At 39.6% G+C, this 22581-nt stretch overlaps 1 protein-coding gene across 2 annotated transcripts; it reads left to right on the top strand.

Annotated features, from left to right (window-relative positions):
• The first annotated feature begins 247 nt into the window (after positions 1-247).
• On the top strand, positions 248-21411 carry LOC140374322 (uncharacterized). Of its 2 annotated transcripts, none has more exons than XM_072461184.1 (8): positions 248-323; positions 5380-5730; positions 10833-11099; positions 15018-15299; positions 16675-16779; positions 17676-17737; positions 17881-19497; positions 20899-21411. In XM_072461184.1, the coding sequence occupies exons 1-8, from the start codon at positions 284-286 to the stop codon at positions 20920-20922; spliced, it is 2748 nt and encodes a 915-aa protein (XP_072317285.1). In that variant the 5' UTR covers positions 248-283; the 3' UTR covers positions 20923-21411. The 2 variants fall into 2 exon arrangements, with proteins under 2 accessions (XP_072317285.1, XP_072317284.1); XM_072461183.1 differs by having other exon boundaries at positions 249-323; positions 20893-21410.
• The last annotated feature ends 1170 nt before the right edge of the window (positions 21412-22581 follow it).

The raw sequence follows: 22581 nt of genomic DNA, 5'->3' as shown, positions 1-22581 counted from the left end.
TCACGCACAGGTGGAAAACCAGAAAGTAGCGCCGCCGCTCAAAACTATGTCTCAAAACAAACTGGATTTTCCGTTTATTCAACACGCAAATCAACATGACAGCAGGTGCAAAGTACTTTGGTAAGATTTACGGGACACCATCTTAAGCTACCTTATGTAAACCTTTATTTTCTAACACACGATCGCTTGTTTGGCTTGTAGTTTCTCTCTTTTGTCTATGATTTGATAACGCTGCGGGCCAAAAACTGTATTCGATTTTCCCCAGAGCGCCCCGACTGACGAAATGAGACAACATCTGCTTCGTACCATCCTCCCTCTGGCAGGTAGGAGACCACACGGCCCTTGGCACTGTTTATGTCATGTTGAAAATAGTGTTAGAGTTCCGTGATTTGGAACAAAACAAACAGGTGGAGCACGAGTTGGAATTCAGAACACGTCGATAAAACATTTGAACCTGCGCGACAGCATTCCTGACCTTTTCATGCCTGTGCTTTCAGCTTGTCTGTTTGGATGGAGGATTGCATATTGTCTATTCATCACTTAAACATTTACACTTGAGTTCCTAAGTGAGCCACGACTGTCTTTATTCCTCCTCTGATTATAAAGGTCTATTTGTATGCCGATAATATCAATGTTTCAGTTCTTATCGCTTCACTGAGGCTATATTAGCTTCTCTGAATTAATATAGTGGGGTGTGTAATATTGTACAAATGTATTTTATTAAGCCTAATTCATTCAATAAGGATTTTCTTGGCTCTGGATGGCAATTCATTAACGCTTAGTAATTTTTCTTTGGCCTGCTTCTTCTGAAAGTTACGGCTTCACTCTGATTGGTGGAATCCAGCGGTCACTCACTCAGAGCTTTACAGATGCTAACCATTTGGAGAACTGGGCGGGCGTTTTGCAATTTTTTTTAAAATAAAAATAAAGTGCATTGCTATAAAGCATGTTTTTATTTTTTTGAATTTGTTGCACTGAAAAACCTAGAAGAACATGTGTTTACTGTGAGCGGGCTTTTCCACAAACTCACACTTGGAGGAGGAGCCATCTACTGCTCTCCATGGAAATATAATATTCCACCGTATGGCATAGCATGTATTTCCCGCCATGAAGAATGATCTTAATATATTGTTTTAACCTCCAGTTGCAGTGTACAAGTTACGAGGTGATATGACTAAATTGTAATCTGACAATTAGACCAACGTATCAGATCGTCAAAGGGCTGAGATCACTGTTCAATTTTCAGCACCATATTGCCCAACTTTACTTTATACTTTATGCATTCTCTTTTTTATAATTGCAACCTATTATATGTATTAATTAGACAAGTTTGCTGTAGTAATCTCCTAGCTGTAACAACGCATCTCAACAAATGAATACTTAAAGGGCCCCACATCATGCAAAGGGTTAGGGTTTTAAATGCAGTTTGGGTCAGATACTTGATAGTTTTGAGTGCTTTTGCCAAGCCCCTTGGCAAAGTCTAGATCTACAACCAAACTACAGCCCCAGTAATGACTGTATCAGAGATATAGGTCCACATAGAGTGTTTTTAATGAATACTTGTTATGAATTTCTTTGGTGCTGCTTCTTGTAATGTTTGCCTTGTCTGCTTGGGCTTCAGTACAAGACTAGACGTGTATAAAAGATGAAATTACTATTATTAGCGCACCATTAGATTTCCTCTCAGTCTTAAATGTGTCAGGTCTATTCTCTTTGTAAACTCTTTGCAGCTATCACATCCATTGCCACTGAATTAGATATGTAGAATGGTGCACACAGTCACTCCCGCTTCGCCTGTGGACTGGATAAAGAGTGGAAAAGATCAAGCAGAAAATCTCCTTCCTAAATTGTTAGCGCTGCTGTTGCTACATGAGCGCACCACATTTCCACCAGGAATGTAAATGGTGTTTTAATTTGCTCATTAACTGGGATTGTTGTTCATGCATAAAATATAATGATTAAAGTAATAATCAGCAACATTTTCATGCAATTAAATAATAGTTTTCCCACAATGTTTTTCACTACTTGGCACTTTGCTGTAGGGAGACATCACTTGTTTAAAAATGAGTTTAGTATAACTTGATAATTCAATGATTTAGCAGCTTTTATTCAACTTTTCAATTTGCACAACCCAATTTTAAGGAGCCTGTCGGGACTACAGGTGCCTTGCTGTGAACAAAACCAACTAATTTTCAAAATCTTGTGAGCTAAGATTGTAATTTTTTTTAACAAAGATTATGATTTGCTTTGCAATATCATATTTGCATAATCTTTAATTAAAACCAAACCATTTAAATATTAGCAACATTACCAAAGCACATTAGTAAATATCATGCGAGAAATGTGTATTTTTTAATGTATTTGGGGATTTTGGTTAAACGTGACAAAAGATGCTTATTTTATTCTACAATCGAATCTTCTTGTAACAAAGCACAATTCCCTAAATTAACTGACAACCAAACCAATGTTCTATTATAGGAAAGTAATTTAGGACAGTTTTGTATATTTTTTTAATTCTATGTGATGATGTCACACCTTCAGATGGGGGGAAAAGACAGTTTGTGCTTTTACATTCACGCCAGGAAAAATGCATATGTTACATAGTCCAATTTAGAGCAGAACAGTAACATGTTCACCTCATTGAGCGTCTTTGTAACACTCTGTGATGGTTGAATATGTGTTTTTGGGATGTTTGAAGTGTCCTTTGTTGCCCTCCGCTGTCTCTGGGCAGAAAACTAGCCATGCAACATTTGCGACACCGACCCGAAGACAACTCTTCTGAGAAACACTGGCTCTTTTTGATATTTGTGTGAAATGTTTGTGTATGTGATTATACTGTCTGGGCCCTTCACTGTAGACTAGAACGTGTGGTTTTGTTTTGAAATTAAAAGTGATAACTAGTGTGTTTACCTGTGCTACGGGGAGCAAATATATGTAATCAAATACTCTATATTAAAGACATTGCATATCTATATTATGTAATGTATATTTTTTAATGTTTTAATTTATTTGTTAAAGGCCAAAGGAAATATCACAAATGTTGAATCTGATAACTAGGTCCATGATTGTGCTGGGCAATTCTGGAAAATAATTTACTTTAAAAAGTCAAATTCTGTTCAGAGTGCACAGTGTAAACCACTCCAGGCACATTAACATTGCAAAAAAGACTTTAATCTGAACATTACAGATGTCAGTCCAAACTACAGGTTCAACTAAAGATTTCAAAATTTGAAAAAATCATGAAAACAATCATGAATGCTGTTTCAAAGATGTAGAAAATGTTAATATCAAGTTAATAATTTCTTGTAAAAAAGCACAAACTAAAAAGAAAGAGACAACATCAATAAACAACTGGTCTGAAGGCTGCATTTGAACAGAATATTTATGAATAATTAAAGTCTTTGCAGAGGACATTCTATCTATTAATCTATTAATTGCAGCCTTTGCGATTTAATAATTGCCCCAACTCAAAACCGATTTCAATTCAGTTGCAATATATCAAATGCCAGAGAGATAATGTACAATTTTTTTTGTCAGTCAAATTCAAGCCGTTTGTTTATAGTGCACGTTTCTCAAATGAGGAAGTCCTTTCAAAAATCCTTACTTGCTGATCTGCCTGTCAATGACCCAGACGTTTTAAAGTGGAGGAAAAGCGTGTTGTCACATTTCTACAATCTGCCATATTTATTATAATTGCAGTTCATGAATCCCTGTTGCATAGATGCATAAATGAACTATGTATTCGTCACCGTTTCATATTCACCCACTGTACTCCCATCCCACGCCCCTTGAAAGAATCATGGCAGCGCCGCGTCATTGCTGGGCGTCTCCGCACTGACTCGCTCCCTTTTACCTTTATGTTTGATTGATATTTTTAGCCGCGTCGCTCGCTCAAACCATTCCTTTGTCCTTCACTTCTCAGCGTGGGAACTTCAGTGTAATCCATCTCTCTCCTGGCTCTTTTCATTTTCAAAAGCGTGCCCTCCTCCTGAAAAGGTAGTAAATGCAGCGCAGCCAGGCCGATTTGGACCATATTGATTTGATTTATAAGTAGTCGTTGGCCATGTCACTCCGGCGTAGTCTGGTAGTCTAGTTAAAAGCATTGAAAATTCAGAGGCCGCTCTTTGCACAAAATCTATAAAGCCTTCACAAACACAAAGGTAAGGCTGTCTGCTGAGAGATATTGCCGACACTAAAGCATAGATCAGGTAAGTGCGTGTGTAAAATGAATGGGAAGCTGACAGCGCGCCCCACTTGTTCTCCGAGGACTGCACCATATCATTTCGGCGGCTTACGAAAGGCAAACATGAACGCAAAATAGAAGTTTAGCCAAGGTTCACGTACAATCTCAAAAACACGACGGTGTAATCTATAGAGCGGAGTGGACTGTGCGCCCTGGTAATGGTTTCTCAGCTCCGATCACACGCGGCAATTAGTCTTTATTGGACATGACTATAAAGTGGGAAATGGTGAGAAGAGCAGGGATGACATTCAGCAACTTGTGCGAGCCGGGAATCGAACTCACGATGCCGCGGCCGGACGCAAAGACTCTGCCGTACTGTATGTGCTGCTGCTTGTAAGGCATTTTAGAAAGAAAACCAATCACGTGTTTGTTGGAAAGAGTTCTCCAAAAATACGAAACAAAACACAGGATTACATTTGGAGAATCATTTTGAATATAATTTTTTTTCTTCTAATACAAGTATGTTTTTGGATGAATCCCCCGAGCAAAACAATCCCACCTCTTGTGTCTTTGTTGGTCGTAGGAGCTGAAGGTGCAATGTAATTCCTGCAGGCTTGTCCAGTATTCATAGAACCATAGTTACATTCATATTGTCATTTTAGTCACGACACCAAGATATAAATAAATCACATTAATGCCCAACATTTGTAATGTCATTTTAAAAGCTCGAAAAGCCTCTCAAATGGCCACACTTTAGTCATTCTTCATTTACTCTGCACTTTGTGGAGGTATACTTTTGTAGCCACAGCTGCCCTGGGGTAGATTGACGGAAGCGAGGTTGTCAATCCGTGCTAGCTGCTCCTCCAATCTCCAGCCACTCCATATACTTACCTAGACACACCGGATGTGCCAGTGCCTTGCCCAAGGACACAACCTCTAACCAGTACATGCATCGGCTACTGTAGCTGTAAATAAAACTATTAGAAGAGGACATTAGAAAGGTCTATCTGTACAAACGGTAAAGAAGCACACATACTTTTTCTTACCCATTATTACCAACAAAGCGCTTTTTAAGTCTCCATTAACAATTTGCTGACTACTTGGATATTTGCACCACCAGTTTGTACATGTTTTAGTTGATTCTATATGTTGAGTGTTCATACTCTTGTCTTACCCCTGCATGTCGCCGTCTCCAGTGCTGCTCTCCGGCCCGGCCGAGGCCCAGACCCCTGTGGAGATCGCCTTCCAGACCGACCCGGTGCAGGTGCAAACGGGCACCGACATCCTGTTCACCGTCATCAACGCGCCCATTGTCTTCACCATGACGTGGCAGTACCAGGGCGGGGTCACTCTGGGGCTGTGGGTCAACGGCGCTCCCTCGGTCAAACCCATGCCGCAGTTCCAGGGCCGGGTCACCATCACGGCCACCACACTGCGGATCGGGAGCGCGGCGCTGGCGGACGGCGGACAGTACACGGTGGAGGTGGACCCGGCGGTCAGCACGGGCCTGGGAAAGAACTCCAAGTCGGTCCAGCTAAATGTGTTTGGTGAGTGAGATATTTGTAGATTATTTTCACACTTGCAACTGCATTTCATACTCCAGTGCAACTTATGTATGTTTTTTTCTTCTCTATTATGCCTTTTTTTGGCTGGTGCGACTTATGGTCCGAAAAATAGGGTACTTATGTTTAGTACACTTTTTAAGTCGGGTCAATTAATGACAAGAAAGCTTTTCTTTAGGGGTGTGCTAAAATATCAAAATGTCTGTATTGGTATTGTATTATATTTTGGTATATTTGACTAAACACTACAATATTGTTGCATAAACAAGCATAACTTGTTTATGCAAATCGTTGCACATGTATAACGTTTTGATGATTAAAATAGGTGTATTTCATATAGAGTTTGTACTCGTCATGGTTTAACAAAGAGTGCTTGAAATGTATTTGGATCTTGAAAATAGTGACCTATCGCAGAATATCATGTGCAAAATATCGATGATCATATTTATAGCAAAATCATATTATCGTATCAAGAGCCATGTATCGTGGATCGTGTTGAATCATGAGGAAGCCCTGATTTTCCTGCTGGTTTTCTTACTAATTTGTAACTATTAGGCCAATTTTTTTTTTTTTTTTTTTGAACATACAATACATAACTACTTGATAGTTCTGTTTATATAACACCTAATTACCCGTCTTCTCATCACAAACACAAGGGGGCAGTAAAGGAGTTAATGATTTCCCTCTGATTAATAGAATGACTTTTGATGAAGGTCTCCATTTTCAGAATCCTTCAATTTCTAAAATTAACAACAGTGTTTTCTTTTTGACAAATGTTTTTCGACTTTTTAACTGATTGATTAAATGTTTAAATCTTCTTTAGATTTGTTTCTATTTAGGTTCACGCCTGAGTTTTCCCTTAATCTAAATAAATGTTTATTTCTAATTCATAAATCGTTGTTGCCTGCGTTTGCCACCGCTTCCTACAGCACATGATGAACGAGCGCCACACCGGTGTTAAGGAGGAACAGACGGGCGCGCGGGGGGCCGAGGAGGAAGGTGGAGCTTTGGGGGTTTTGGAGAATTAGTCCGGGAGGTATAATGAAATTAGTGATCCCTAGTTTAGCAGCAGGTAGAATTAATGAAAAAGAAGGAGGTACTTGCTGGAGTTAATGCTAATTCCACCAGATTGCCTACGCGCCGCCTGTTCTTTTGCATGTTTGATGTTGTCCTGCTCAAAAATCTGCCCGTCGCATTTCCATATATACAGTATTTGCATTCATTTACATATGTACTGTAATGGAGGCACTTCATTTGGCAGCCCACGCGTTGCCACGATGATGCACAGGCTCTCGGAAACTGGAGGCCAGGCCGTTAGAAGCTCCACTGCTCATTACAGCCCGGAAAGGTAATGTCCTCCGAGCTCGCAACAGCTATTTTATGTCATGTAAGAGCAGAGTCCTTAAGCACGACTATCAACTCTCTAACCTGCCACTTACTTTCAAGTTCAAATCAAAGCCATCGCAGACAAATACAACTTGTGTGAGGTTTCATGGTATCTTCCTCCTCAGATCTAGAATAAATACATTAATAAAGTAATAAATACAGGCTGCGGGGCAGGAGTAGTGATCGATTTCATTTACTTGAGTAACTTTTTAAAGAAATGGCACAAGAAACGACAAATAACTATGTCATACTTGCCGGTGGAGCAGGGGTTAAGGGCGTTGTGGTTTGGTTCCAGCCCATGACCATTTTTTTTTTTTTTCAATAAATTCTTCGGGACAGACAAATCTGGGAGAAAAAAATAATATATTTATAAAATCTTCATATTTTTTGAATATCCGAATGGTGATAGTCAGGCAATCCACCAGGAATATTCTAAAACGTGTCGGTAAATCAGTTACTCAATCAGCTCTCCTCAAATCCCTTTATTAATCCCTTAAGGTCTGTGTGCAGCAGCTGAGGAGGCTTCTAGAGGGTCTTTTTTGACTCTGTTCTGGAGTTTATACAGGAAGTCCGATGATCTTTACAATGTTCTGCAGCCTGCTTTCATCGTGCACAGAGATGGACATTCACCAGCAGATGTGGGAAAGTGAGAGTGAATGCGTTGTAAAAGGTGGATATAATGTGTTGACATCATTTGTGTTTGAACTACTCTTTCCACAGCGTTACCATGGATAGTTGTTGTCTTGTCACATGCTATTTACAAATGTTGTGCCTGAGGTTCAAAGATCACACAAAAAGGATTGAGTGCTGAAATACATACCCTTAGATTACAATGCAAGTTTCTTTTATTTTGAAATCAGCTCATTTTATAGCCATTTGAAATAGTTTATGCTTTTTCCATATTGCATTTCTTATATCGCAACAAATGCAATATTATCCCTTTTTAAGCAATTTAAAGTCTTACATTTGGTTATCACTATGAATAAGCGCCATAAACTTTTGATGAAAATATTAACATCATTATATAGTTTTTCTATTAGGCTGAGCAATATAATATGTCTGTTTGCTGTTACCCGACCGACCCAGTGTGAAACTTGCCGACTGAAATTTTTTTATCAGCATTTTTTTGAAAAAACGTCATTCTTTTATTTTTCAATTATTTCGCCGACTCACCGACCGGACTTCCCTAAACTACCGTGTTGAATATTTTTTATCATGCTTGTTATCCTATCTTTCATCCTTATAGCAAAGATAACGCACTGCGCATAGTCACTCCCCCACATGCGTCTGTAACAAAACAGACCGCGAGTTAATGATGACAAATTGCCTTATACAAATTAATGCACCTCTGTTGGGGGCACTTAAGTCTCCATAGGACATGCCAGGCTCTGTCAGGGTGTTTTACGCAATGCATTCTGGGATTGACACACGCCCAGTAGCGTCATCACAACAAACATGGCGGCGCCCTTGTCCCCCGCATGTTCCCCCCGCTCACCTTCGCTACCAAAATAAAGAATAACGACGTACAAAAGGTCGATCAAAATGTCTTAAAATCGTGAGATTTAGTCTCATGATCGGGTTGATAGAGACGTTTTCCGTCATTGACTGTTGAAGCCTGACCCCTAGTGGTCACTCCGACTCAAAAAATGGCAAAATTTTGATCTTTTTTTTGCCTTCAAAGTAAGAAAAATAAGAATTTGCCTACCGACCGAGCCACTTGAAAAATGTTGACTCGGGTTACAGCAAACAGACAATTTATTTGGGGCAGCCTTATTTAAGGTATTTTCTTTGGAAATTCTAAGCATTATTTAATATTGGGTCCGTCTGATAACTTCAAATCACAAATAAAATGTTGTGATTTGAAGTCGAATTAATAATATTGATTAATAATAATAAGGCATTCTAGTGTCACCAGTGCCATTTTACTCTTTGAGTCATTACTATTACGTCTTCTTCTGGAGTCCTGTTGTTTGAAAGTACTACTACACTTGTCCTTCTCTCCACACTTCCTACACATGATGTCTTTCCGTGGATGTTAATGCTGCGGAAAGCTCGGCGTCTGGCTCCTCTCCTCCTGTAATTATTTGACTTGGGCGGCGCGCCAAGAGCCACAGCAGCTCCCTGTTGCACTGTCTGCCCTTATATCGCCCATCTGTGCCCTCCTCTTGCCTCTCACTCCGTTTGATTAGGACAAACGAGCCTCAATAGAAACATCCAAATGGCCGACATTATTCTGTCACTTCAAATTCCAAAGTGGACTTGACCAGGCTCATTTTGGACGCTGTGTGCTTCACGAGCGAGGTGGATATACAGTATTCTACACAGTTTTACTTGGTTCTGCTCTTAACTTCTACTTAAAGAGCAACTGTGTGGCATTGTTTTGGAACTTATGATTCAGTTTTTGATTGATTTTTACTTTGTAGAAACTGTTAAACTATTGCGAGTGTAATCAGCGAGGTCTGATTGCATTCTATTCTGATGATATTAGTCAGGTGGTGAGAATTAGGGCTAAAGGTTGTATTTTTTTCAATCAGTAATTGCCTGAAATGAGACCACACTAAGGTTTTATTATTCTTAGTGTGTAGATATGCATGTAACAAGTTTTGAAAAGGAAGAAAACACAAAGTACAAGTACAAACAAAATCTGATACTAACTGATTCTAATACTTTCTGAAGCTTTGAGTCGATTTAATCGGTCGATGTCAACCAAAGAACATAGACCAAAAAAATCCAAACTAAAAAAAGTACTTTTCTGTATAGTTGTTCATGTCTTTAGTCAACTGAAGAATTTAATTTGTCGACTACTGCCCTAATCGATACTAAAACGGATAACAAACAGGACAAACTTTGACCTTTCTGATCAGGTTGGTGCAGTACCTCATTCGTCCAGTGGTGGTGCATAGACGATGTTTTTAAAATCCAGACGTCACAGATAGAAAAAAAGTCTTGATTTAAAAAAAAAAAGAAAGTCATTGTCCAGAGCTCTGAGGCTTTTTCTACCTTTTGTGAATAGTTTTAGAATGAGTTTTATCAGAACTAGTGCAAGACCATGTGGTAACATAAGTAAAGTACTGTTATTTTTTGTTGAAAAGTGTATTATCTCAAAAATACCTTTTTTAATTCTCTTTGCGGTATCAAGCCTATTCCTTTGTATCAAAATAGAGTTTGAGTTGGGAAATGTTTGTATCATGACAACAACACTTATTGGATAAACCAGATTTGTTTTTCAAATGTTTCTTTTAATTCAAACCCAATACAAAGCCAGTGTATACAGTCATAGTATCATTTATTGAGTATGATCAAACAGGTATTTGAACATTACTTTTGTTTTTAGTGGGTGTAGTTTAAGGTCATTGAGGCTGTACGATTAATCGCAGTCAAATTCAAATTGTAGTCACCATTTGAATGGACGCAATTAGACTGAAGATTTCCTAAAACTACAAAATATTATTCTTATTCTGCTTGAAAACTGCGAAACCTGTTGTTTTGATCTGTACAAACAGGTTCTGAAATGCATTGATTGTAATTATTTTATTATATTGCCAGTTCATATTTCATTGTTATTGTCTTTTGCCAATTCTCCTGGATATTTTTTCCAAATCATCCAGTCCTTAAAGCTATTATTGTATTCTATCTGATGCAAATGTTCGTTCTATAACATATTTATTTGACATCTGTTACCTTCTTCTTCTTTCCCGCAGATGCAGTGACGGGCGTGAACCTGTTTGTGCCCCCGGTGTCCATAGAGGGGAAGAACATCTCTCTGACCTGCACACACCAGACCGGCACGGACATCACGTTCCTCTGGACCAAAGACGGCACCACCCTGGCCCCCAGCGCCAGGATCACCATCACAAGAGGCTCTCTGGTCATCAACCCCGGCCAGCGCAGCGACGCAGGGGACTACACCTGCACCGTCAGCAACCCCGTCAGCGCCCGCACCGCCAAGCAGACTCTCACCGTCTACTGTGAGTCACACGTGAGCGCCGCTGCTCATTAAGGACTGATTAATAGTCCTCTAGGCCTCGTGATCGAACCGTTTGAACTATCTAGTTCCAATTAGGTTTGTCAAAAATATCTAAAACAATGTAATAAGTAATACAAAAAGGAAGATCAAAACTAGAGACTCATTTGAACAAATATTGATTGACCTGCCCAAATGTGACAGTTTTAGAACAATCTTGAGCTTTATCAGAACTAGCAGAAGACCACAGGTTTATTTGTATTGCACATTACAGTTAATTGTGTTTGTTATTGTATTGAGCCTATTCCTTAGTATCGAAATCGAGTTTGAAATAGAAAATTTGTGATAGTTGAAAGAACTTCACACGTCAAAGTCTATGAGACAGGTGCGATGGAGGGAGCAACTCAAAGTTCATAAATAGCTAATTTGACCTCTATGGCCTAGCAACAAGGAGACTTTAACACAGAATCAGTGAGCACAAGAGCTCTATCCAGAGCAACGGCAAGAATGATCCAGCAGTACATTTAGGGTGCTTTCACCCTCTTTTGCCTGGCTGGTTCAGTTTGTTTGGTTAATTGTGAATGCACAATCAAACTCTGATCCGGACCAAAGTAGCAAACTCTGGTCCAGTTTGAAATGTCGGTTGCGGCCCGATTGAATCGAACTGCGGCACGAGTCATCTGAATTGTGGACAAAATCGACCAGAGAGAGGAACAAAACCAGGAAGTGAGCATGAAGTGAGCCACGCTGAGACACACGTGAAGCTGAGAAACAAAATAAACTCCTGTGTGAGATCGATAATGGGACAAATGAGACATGAAAGTAACAGAGCAGGTCAAAGACTGGTTTAATTAAAACTAATGATCAACCAGAAAATACATCACAGTTTCCAATTACAGAAATAATTTAAAACAAAGTTTTAGCTGGCTTTAATGTGGAACGTGGCAAATTATTCAACCAGTATTAAAGTGTAAAAGTAAATGTGATACTGAGTGTACCTGTGCAGCCAGAATCTATCAATGGGAACCACAAATACAAACTGAAAGAACTATTGGAAAGTTGTTTCCAAAAGTGTCTGATAGACCTACAGTTTATCTAGGAAGTATTTTCTTTAATTATTGTCTTCTTTTTTTGTATCATTCATATATAATGCACTGATTTGTATAATTTTTAAATAAAAATGAGCTGGTGCTGTTTACTATTTCAAAATGTGAAACGGCTTAATTTAAGTAAGCTTATGAAGTGACGTTACAAAATGGTAGTTAAAAATTAAAATGTCATACCAGACTATTCTTAAGAATATATATTTGTACGTAGCTATGGCTTTACAGCAACATCGTATGTTAATGAAACAATAGACAAACTGCTAATTTATCGGTGCTGTTCTTGACTCAAGTTCATTTGAAACAGTCCAAACTTATTCCTCACTTACATTTTCTAAATATTCAGCATTATAATTTTATTAGCCTTTTTACAACTTTCAAATACTAGCGCGGAGTTTTGTCGTTGCTGTAAAGCTAACAACAACTAGCATGCTAACAGTACACTTCCTACTTCTCCAACAATATGTTCATGGGTTTCAACTCGTTGTTAAATACGACATTTTGAAGACTTTTTTTCCCCTGTCCAAAGATATATTTGGATTTTGAATGGTCAACCGCTACAAAACTAATTGCTCATCATTTTGAAACCCATGGATAATTCGATGCAGACAGCATACAACGGTCTCATTTTGCATCAAGGTCTATGTGACAGGTTAGACTTCACAAATTTCACAGGCCAACTGCCTTGTAGGAATGTCAGAAATATCGAAACAAGATACTAATTTGAACAAGGAGCTACACACAAAAAATAATGATTAAATGAGACTTTGAGACTTTTAAATAGACTTTCCTTTGAATGGCCTTGACTTATATCAACTAATATAAGACAACAACTAATGTAATGTTATAGAAACTTGTATTATGATTCTTTTGACAATTACAGTCTATTGTCTATAAAAGGACGTTTTTAATTATTGTGTATCCAAATTGAGTTTGAAATGTTAAGTACACTCGTGACCACACTCGTCTTGAGAGAGAACCTCATTTCCAGTCAGTTATAGAGCATGTCACTATTAAAAATGAGTTTGAATTATATCTCTAGTCGATTAGTCACCATTATTCTGATTATTCGTGGGAGCCTTTCTCCGCTCCAGAACTGCTGCGGCTAATCTGGTGTAGCCACCGCAAACGGCACTGGCTTATCTGCTTATCCACACTGCAGTGCTCTGATGAATGGCACACAGTTATTTTTTCTCTAAGCTTATTGGACTGTCGCATTGTCTCCATCACGCTCTTAATCCTGACAGCGGAGGCCTAAAATGACCCCACAACCCACTGCAACATGTGCAATAACCCAGCATTTTAACAGAGCTTTACGCCACACAGTTAGAAAAAGGCGCTTCCAATCGGTGTCCTTGAGTGCGACTGCCTTCCGTACTAGAATTTAATTTAGTTTTCGCACATTTTCTGAATGAAGCTCATTAAAAACGTAATGTATTAATTTGCAGCCATGAATTAATCTTTAACTTTTCCAATTAAAGCGGCAATGGGCAAAAATATCACAAGACAATGGCAGTGTGTGACAGTAAAGGGCATTTCCATGACTAGATCTCCTTTCCATATTTTATAAATGTAGAAATGGAAAATGCAACAATGCCTCCCGCTGGTTTAAAATTCAAAATGTCACCAAACTGTCTACTAGATTAGAATGAATCATGAAAATTCCACAAAAGTAAAACGGTATTATGGGGAATCCAAAGCAGTTACTCTCATTCGCAAATGAATAATATTACTTTACGCATATATTGTGATAGTAACTGCCTTTGTAAAATAATAATGATACTAATAATAAAAATAATGATATAAATACAAAAAATTATAAATAAATAAATGAAAAAAAAATAAAATAAACATCATAATCATCAGTAAAAGAGCTGATAAAAAAATAATCTTGCTATTTTATAATTCAAAACATCAGGTATCATCAGGACAAGGAAAGATTGCAGATTGTATTACACACAGGAACAACTGAACTTTTTCACAGACATTATTTAGACATTACTTACAAAATGCATATTTCAGTGGCACCAGTGTCATTGGGTAATGGAGAGATTATTTAGTTTCTACATCAGCATATGTTCTCTCTTCAACAGCATTTTGTCTTATAGATGGGTCAAACTACACATTTCACTCTAATGTAGTATAAGTATATCAAGTGTGTTTAAAATGTTGCTTAGAATGTTGTCTAGTTTTTCCTAGTCTGACAAGTTTGATGAAGTTTATTACTTCAGCAGATTGAGCAACGTTACCATACCTTGTTGGACCTTGTTAACCATACTGTTAACAAGGTCCAAACTCGCTCAATTTACAATACAATAGGTAAATAATAAATCTATTTAGTTAAAGAAAAAAGTTAATTTGTGAGTTTTACCTCGCTTTGGATTTTAAAAGCCTAATATCAGCAAATATAGTTATTGACGGCAAGACCAATATCGGTATGAGCCATTGCGATTAGATTTGTGTCATGTATTTATGTTTTAATGGTCTGATTCTGTTCAAAGTGCACATTTTAAATGTCCAGGATCATCAACAGTTGAGAAAATGCTGAAATACAAATTGCTAAACTGAGTCAAGAATAACTTGCATTTCAGAACAGAAGTTTGTAGAGGGCTCAACTACAGGGTTAACAGTTTTTACGCAGAATAAGACAGAAAATGTATTTGTAAAGGACTTAACTAATCTGTGCTCCTTGCTAATTACGACCATTCAAACTGCGATTTTGATGAAATTGTGATATATATCTGTTATGCACTTGAGTGGTCTTCTAGTGCCTTTCTTGTACAAATAGTGCATGAAAAGTAGTTTCTCTTTCCCCTCAGTCGGCCCTGACACCCCTGTGCTGACCAAGGACACTGCCAAAGACTGCGTGGGTGTCGGTGACGTGTGGACGGGGAAGACCATCACTCTGACCTGCACTTCCACCTCACTGCCTCTGGCTCAGTTCTCCTGGCAGTTCAACGGAAAGGCCATTAGCAGCCCCGACACTGGGCAGCTCAGCCTCCAGACGTCCGCCACCAACCAGAGTGGCAGATACACCTGCACAGCCAAGAACTCCGTCACAGGCCTCAGCTCGAAGCAGGGGGCGGATCTGGTGGTCACGGGTGAGTCCTGGAGGGGGTGTGGGCAGAGTGAATGGTTCACAGTATCGGCTAGAGTAAATACAATGTTAAGATTGAAAAGTAAATGTGAAAGCGGTCCTGGAAAAGGAGCAGCATCTATTATTTGTTGTTGAAACTTCGTGTCTGCTTCTGTCACTCCAGCTGTTAGTTTTCTCGAGTCTCCATCAGACGCTCCTCGATCCAAACGTCACGCATAATTTAACTTTTTATATGGGGATTTACTCTCTCAGACACTCACTGAACTCTCACTTATGTATCAGTTTTGCAAAATATGTGCATTTTCTAATTGTAAATCGGGTGTAACACTATTTTTCCGTTTATACTCGCAGTTTAGTGCCTGGTTTGTGTTTAATGCTTAAGTGCCTCTGACAGGTCGAATGACTCATTGAAGTAAGATGCAGTTAAGATAAATATATTTAAAATTATTTGGAAAGTTTATAATTTGACTTCCTGTTTGTAATTTGTAATCACTACAGGAAATTACCTTACAATAACGGGGCCAAAATTCATCTAATCAATGTAACACAGAAATGTTGACATGAGTGTCCCTACTGTGATGTCACATCCTGTAATTTTCTACAGATTTTTCAACTTTTCTCCACAAATAGCAACTTGATTGGTGTAAAACTATAATTTCTAGGTATAACAGATAAAAAATACACCAAAGAAAGAAAGAAATAGAAAACCATAAAAGCCTGTCACACGCACTCACAACGAATTGTACTACTACTAATAATAATGGCGGCTTTTACTTTTAAATATATATTCATAATCCTACTTGCTCAGCATGGAAATAAAATCACATTGTTAGATGTGACAATTTCCGTTCTAAACTCCCCTCATGGCACTATAAATATATTCCTCAGATTAGTTTTCGTTCAGAAATAACAAAGCCTTTTGGATGAGAGGTAAAACTTCTGCAACTTAAGAGTACTTTGTTGTAAATTCTTTGTAACTCATCTCCAGACTAATATTACAAGTCCTACTATTACTACTGCTCCTGCATCAGACCGCTCAGACGAGGAGACGCACTTGGTCGGCCGTCATACAGCACGTGAGTTATGGGCCGGCCGACCTTTGCTGTGACCAGTAATGATGGCAGTTGGTTTTGGAAGCGCTCCTGAATCCGTCTTGGTGACAGCAGAGGGACACAGTTTCCAGGGAGAGATTGATCTTCCCACAACGTGTTCAAAGTCATTCAGGGACGTTCACACCAGCTTCTATTTTCATTTGGACTTCTGTCTGTCCAATTACTTCATCATCATTTTAAAGCGGGTCCCTCCTTTGTCATGGCTCTGACTAGACTTTATCATTATTCTACATTTTGATCTCGTTATATCACATCTTTCTGTTTCAGATGTGTGTCTGGATGTAGGAGAGGTTGTGGGGGTGGTGATTGGCTCCTTAATCTTGCTCATACTTCTCATCATCCTCATCATTCTTCTTGTCAGATACATAATAGGTAAGTCTGGTAATGTGACTGGGAAGTAGATACAATCAAATTAAAGGTGTACTATGCAACATCTGCCATCTACTCTTCTCCATTGCCTTGATTTTATCCTTGGAGAAAAGCAGGTGACACCCCCAGGCAGAGTAACGGGTCACATCTATGGAGAGGCGACCCAGTTTAGAGTAAGAATGCATGTTTTTGAGCAATCAAACTCAAAATCTATACGTTTATTGCCATCGTGTGTAACATTCAAGGCAAATTAATAACATCTCCATGGAGACGACCAGAGTGGAACGTCTACCAGAAAGGTTACATAGTGCACCTTTGAATAATTTGAGTGTTCTTTGACCAAAAATAGTGCCATTTTGCTGCAGGTTTACGGGACTATACATTAGAATTACAAGTAAAACATTGATTTGATCTTCCATATTAAAAAAGGGTATGAGCTATTGATTCATGCTGCTTATTGGCTGCATACTTGAAGCCTTTTTACTTCCAAAAGTGGTAATCAAGTAGTGCATTAGTCAAACTGTTTTTAAAGGCAAATGATGGAATAAAATTATCTAAAAAGTGGCTTAGTGTTGTCTCATCTGCAGACAACTTTACCAATAACCTTAATACTTTACTTAACCTTAGATACAAAAAGTTGTTCTTATCCTCTTGCATCTTGATAAACTTCCTCGTCCCTTCCCCCCCAATATTCTAGGTGTATTTTATAATGTATATGAAACTTTTTTTTAATGTGTAACAATATTTCCAATATAATATAATGAAAATACTATACCTTCATTCTGTTTACCTTTTTGTTCTTTTTTTGGGCCTAAATAGGGTTTGTACTAGTACAGTTATATGCCTTCTCTACCTTATCTATTCTATTGGTCTATAAGTCATATTTTTTATCACCGCAGTCAGGCGTAGACGACGAGAGGCCAGCACAGTGCAGAAGACCAATGCAAATCCAAAGCCTATAGTAAGAGACTACCGCTATGATTCTCTATTGATTTTTGTCTTCATCTGATCCATGCAATTTACCCAGGGGCCTTCTCAAATTAACCTCTTTTTCTTTTATTATCCCCCCTCTCTATCCTGTCATTTTTATGTGTTCCTATTAAGCCTGAAAATCCAGCGGCTAATGTTGGCCGAGATTTAGCCCAAGGTCCCCAGCCTCCGCAGCTGTACCACGCCAGCGCTGAACCTCGGCGAGCAAACCACTTATACACTGCCCCTGTGCCTGGACGTAATGGTGATGGGCAGAGACCAACTCGGAACGCCCAAAATAACTCCGCTACCTCCTGGCACAATGGAATCCCCCTCGCAAATGGCCTTCAGCACAATGCCATTCAAAACTCTAATAACCCAACTCTGCACAATGGCATCGACAACCCCGCTTTTACCCGGAACGAGCTTCAGGCCGCGCCCCAGCAGCAAACACAAAATCCAAATATTGTCATACAAACTGGAAGCGCCCAAGTCCGACTCAACACTTTACAAGGGACGGCTCAGCAAAACAACAATGGACAAATCCCCACCATTCATGTCAATCTCAACTCGTATTCAGGAGACCAGCAAACTCCCATTGAAAGTGTGGCCCTTCCTGTTACGAGCACGGCCATTGATGAAGCGACGCAAACTCCGCAAAATGAAAGACGGGCAGCCAGTACTTTGAGAACCCCCATGCTGGATCGGCATAGAGCTGTTCTACAAACCAATGCCGGGCAAATTCCGACAGGCTACACTCATTACAACCGCAATAATACTGTTGAGAGAAACACAGAAATGGAGGTGTTCAACCAACAGTCAGAATCAAGAGGCAGATCAGACTCAAGCTCCTCTCAACCCGCATCTCGACGCCAACTGCCTTGGGATACGCTCAGAGGAACGCCGTCCTACCCCAGCAACAATCAAAGAAGGATAACTTCCGATAGTACAGACTACACCGAGCATCCGCCGTTACCGCAGGCAAGATCAAGAAGTAGAGAAAGACAAGAAATGCAGAGAACGAGTGAGAACAGGAGGCCAAGCAGGGAAAGGGAAATAGAAAGGAGATCGCCACGGGACGACATGAGAGGGAGGAGGGAGAGCCGTGCCCCCAGGCAGGAAGGCAGACGCGACAACAGCCCTCCGGCACTTCCTCTCATGAGCCAGGACTCCCCCGCGGGTCGCCCCTTAGTGCAGAATCAGCCCGACATGAGAGCGCTGGTCGATCCCAATCACCTACCGCACTCGCAGGCAAGTCGGCAATCCAGGCAAGTGCCCCAAATGGAACCGATAAGCAATAGAATGACAGTGGCAGCAAATCAAATCCCACAAGTGACCAATCAAATGCCACAAAGCAACTGGCCGCCCGATCAAATTCCACAAAGTCGTCCACAAAGGCCGCAATCTCAGCTCACCCAAGAGGCCCTCCAAGCGCACACGGAAAGGGCGCAGACTTTCCAAAACCGGAGGCAGCAGACACAAGCCGCCCTTTTCCACCCGGGCCCCCAGGCGAACCGGGTCCCCACACCGCCGCCCGTCATACCCCTGCAGCAGTTCCAGGCCCTGCCCGTAGAGAGGACCAGGCAGAAGGAGGCCAGACCGCCCGTGAACATGCCCGTGGCTCAGAGACCGCACCACGCACATCACAGGCACCACACGGCCATGCCCCAAAATCAGCACCAACATCATCAAACGCATCGTCAAACGCACCATCAGGCAGGGCACAAGCCGACGCAGGCTCCGACATGGCAGGTGAGTGGCATGAGGAATACATTTGGTTCATTCAGTTGGGTGTTTGTTGGCAGACGTCATTTATCTCTGTGACAATTGGCATGAAAGGAGTATGGACTGGGAACTGCTGCGTGTGCACTTGCATTAACTCATAATTAGCATATTTCCTCCTAAAAGGAAATGTTAACATGTTGTATACACATACAGCATATATACATGTGATGATGTATTCATGCTAAGACTAAAATCAACACCAGGTTTCACAGTGGGGCGGCAGTGGCTCAGTAAGAGCATTTGTCCCGCTCGGACCAGTGGGTTCTGTCATTGTGTCCATGTACGCGGGTGTATGAGCGAGAGTGTGTATGTGAGAGTGAACGTGGGACACATCTCATGGCTGCATCATGTGTATCATGTATGTTCATCAACATCCACCGTTCCCACCAAATAAACCAATAATAACTGAAATTTACAGAACGATATTTCAACACATTGTAGACCAAAACAAGAGCAAATAAAAACTGGAAAATGTAAATTTCATGAAATTTAACTTTAGAGGTTCCTAAAGAGTTTTAAACCAGTATGGCAACAAGATTTTTTGCAATGCATTAGAATTTAATGTTTAATAGTTGCAATTAGAAATCCCCAAAAGTTGAAATTATTTTGGTAGTACAATGTCTAGAAAACAAATTCTAGATAATCTCTTAATTCTTAAAAGAGAGTTGAGCAATATAAACAAATACCTTTCATTATTGATTTCTTCAACATAAACAAGACAGACTTTTAAACACTGCAATTTCTTCTTCAAGAGTAAACCACATATGATACTTCTACTCAGAAGACTGGCTCTACATGTCCCAGAAAAAGACCCACGCTATTTTCCAATCTCGATTCAAATGCGACCAACTGCACAGCCCCATCTGCAAACGTTTTCAAATCCATGTCATTTAGCTGTTTGTAGAAAAAGTGCATGGTTGACAATGGTTATTATTATGAATAACCATGCCATTGTCAACAGTATTCTCTTGCATCCAAACACAGTATGAATATGTATTTTCCCTCACCATATCTTTGCATCTCCACGTTTCGATATGCAGCTGCTAACGTACGCTCTGATATTTCAATTCACGCCACATGACAGGCCACATGACAGGTCTCTGATGTGCACTTAATTCCGTCACATCCACACACAGGTGCACCGACTCCTGCTTTTGTACGGACTTGCATTTCCTGACGGCTACATTTAACTCACGGCTGTCTATTTGATTGACACTTGCCACAGTAAACATACACTTAGTCCCCAGTGTTTGTGGCAGTTTTAAAAGCTACGGGAAGCGGCGTATGTCAGATGGTTGTCCTGTTTTTTCCCCCCCGGTTGACATGTTGGAAATGACGGTTGTCTCGTTGTGTATTTCGTAGCAACAGGCGCACAGGGGGAGGCCGCGGTGACAAAACAAGCGAGATACACCATTGTCCCCCAAGACTCATGCCACAAACCAAACAGCTGAAAGACGTGATCCAATAAGGCGGCAGGCAGCGGGAAGAGAGGGACTGTCAGGAAGCTCAAAAATGCCAAAGAATGAATGAAGAATGAAACGCTCCTTCGGGCGTGATGAAATAAGAGATCCACCGATGAAGACGATTTTTGTCAAGATGAAGTATAACAATGAGCACTTTTTGTTATTTTCACATGTATTTTGTGTCAGATTCTGTGATGATGGCGCTTCGGAGCAAGGAACAAGGAAGATTAAAGCTAAATCGGGTAATGTTTTGGTAGGAATGTGTGATATCAGCATTTTCAAATCAAAAATATATTGTATACGTCATAGAATTTGTTTACAATTCATACACAGCAGCTATAAACTTCCTATAAGTTATCTGTCCTTTCCCCCTGTATCTACTGCGTTGTAACACCAACATTTCCCGATTTGTGGACAATAAAGGCATATCTTATCTTATCTATCTTATATTCATAAAGATTAACCAAAATATTTGTCCGAAATGTCACAAACCTTAAATCTAAGAGCTATAAGAACGATAACGTTAGAGGTGTTATGATTAAAGTCGTTCTACAGTTTGTTACGTCAAAATAGTAGCTGTGTTTGAAAATTGTATGACGCAGCTTCATGAAATAAGTCCATGTATAATCGATTCGGGGGCAGAAATCTAGACAAAAATTGTAACAAGATGTAGTGAAGTTTTGTTTTGTTTTAAATTTTTTTGCTGTATTTAAATATTTAGCTACTCCGTCTTGAAATTCCTAGCCTTAATGTGATGCACTGCTTTCTCACAAGATATGAACCTTGAAGCTACGAATTTCTCAAAGTGACAGAGTTCCACTGTCAAGTCCAGATTACTCTAATAAGTGCTGTTTTTAAAATGTTTTTTATTATTTTGTATTATTCATGTACAGAAGTATTTTACCACCACCGGGTGTGGGGAGAATTAACAATAATCAAAGTGTAGCGTTTTTATTATGATAATCAAAGCTCTGCAATCCAGCTCACATCCAGATGACACTGGGACACAATGTTTGAATGTCATTTTTACATTTATTTCTTTTAGCAAGAACATTACTTACATTACATTACATTACTCTGTTCAATGCAGGAGCTCAGAAATGTTCCCAGTTTTGAGAGAAGATACTCACCAGATGAATAAGAGCTTTGCCGTTGTCATGGAGAAAGCGCCCGTAGAAACCATGTGCTGGAATAAAGATAGATATTTCCCTGATCCTTCATTTTTGTGCTAATAGACTCACATTTACTGCAGCGACTGTGTCTCTTCTCTAAAGCTCTGAACCACATGTGCTTTCCGAGTGAATATTGTCCTTTTTGTTTTAAGTTTTTGCACTTAAAGTAAAGATGTAAAACTGCTCATACTTTCTCAGCGATACATTTGGAAATAAAGTCTCTTCTGTTGACCCGGTTTAATAATGTTACCAGTATCAGCACGCTCTTCCTGAAGATAACTGGAAATGGAATTTATTCATACATTTTTCTGTTTTTACTCAAGGGTCTAAAGTGCTTATGTTTATTCTGTATTGTCCTTGTAACTCACTGTGAAATGTACAAACGGATTTGGCAGTGTATTTATTTAGATTTTTCT

This window comes from Eucyclogobius newberryi, unplaced genomic scaffold, assembly GCF_026437365.1.
Source record: "Eucyclogobius newberryi isolate DKJ021-1_F unplaced genomic scaffold, fEucNew1.0.hap1 SCAF_3, whole genome shotgun sequence".
Classification (NCBI taxonomy): Eukaryota; Metazoa; Chordata; class Actinopteri; order Gobiiformes; family Gobiidae; genus Eucyclogobius; species Eucyclogobius newberryi.
This window is presented reverse-complemented; position numbering and strand designations above follow the sequence as displayed.

Excerpts from the sequence above, each read along its gene's own strand:
- LOC140374322 (XM_072461183.1), top strand. The coding sequence starts at position 284 with ATGAGACAACATCTGCTTCGTACCATCCTCCCTCTGGCAG. Across the intron at positions 16,780-17,675 it reads TCTTGTCAGATACATAATAG|TCAGGCGTAGACGACGAGAG; the intron begins GTAAGTCTGGTA and ends TTATCACCGCAG. Across the intron at positions 17,738-17,880 it reads ATGCAAATCCAAAGCCTATA|CCTGAAAATCCAGCGGCTAA; the intron begins GTAAGAGACTAC and ends GTTCCTATTAAG.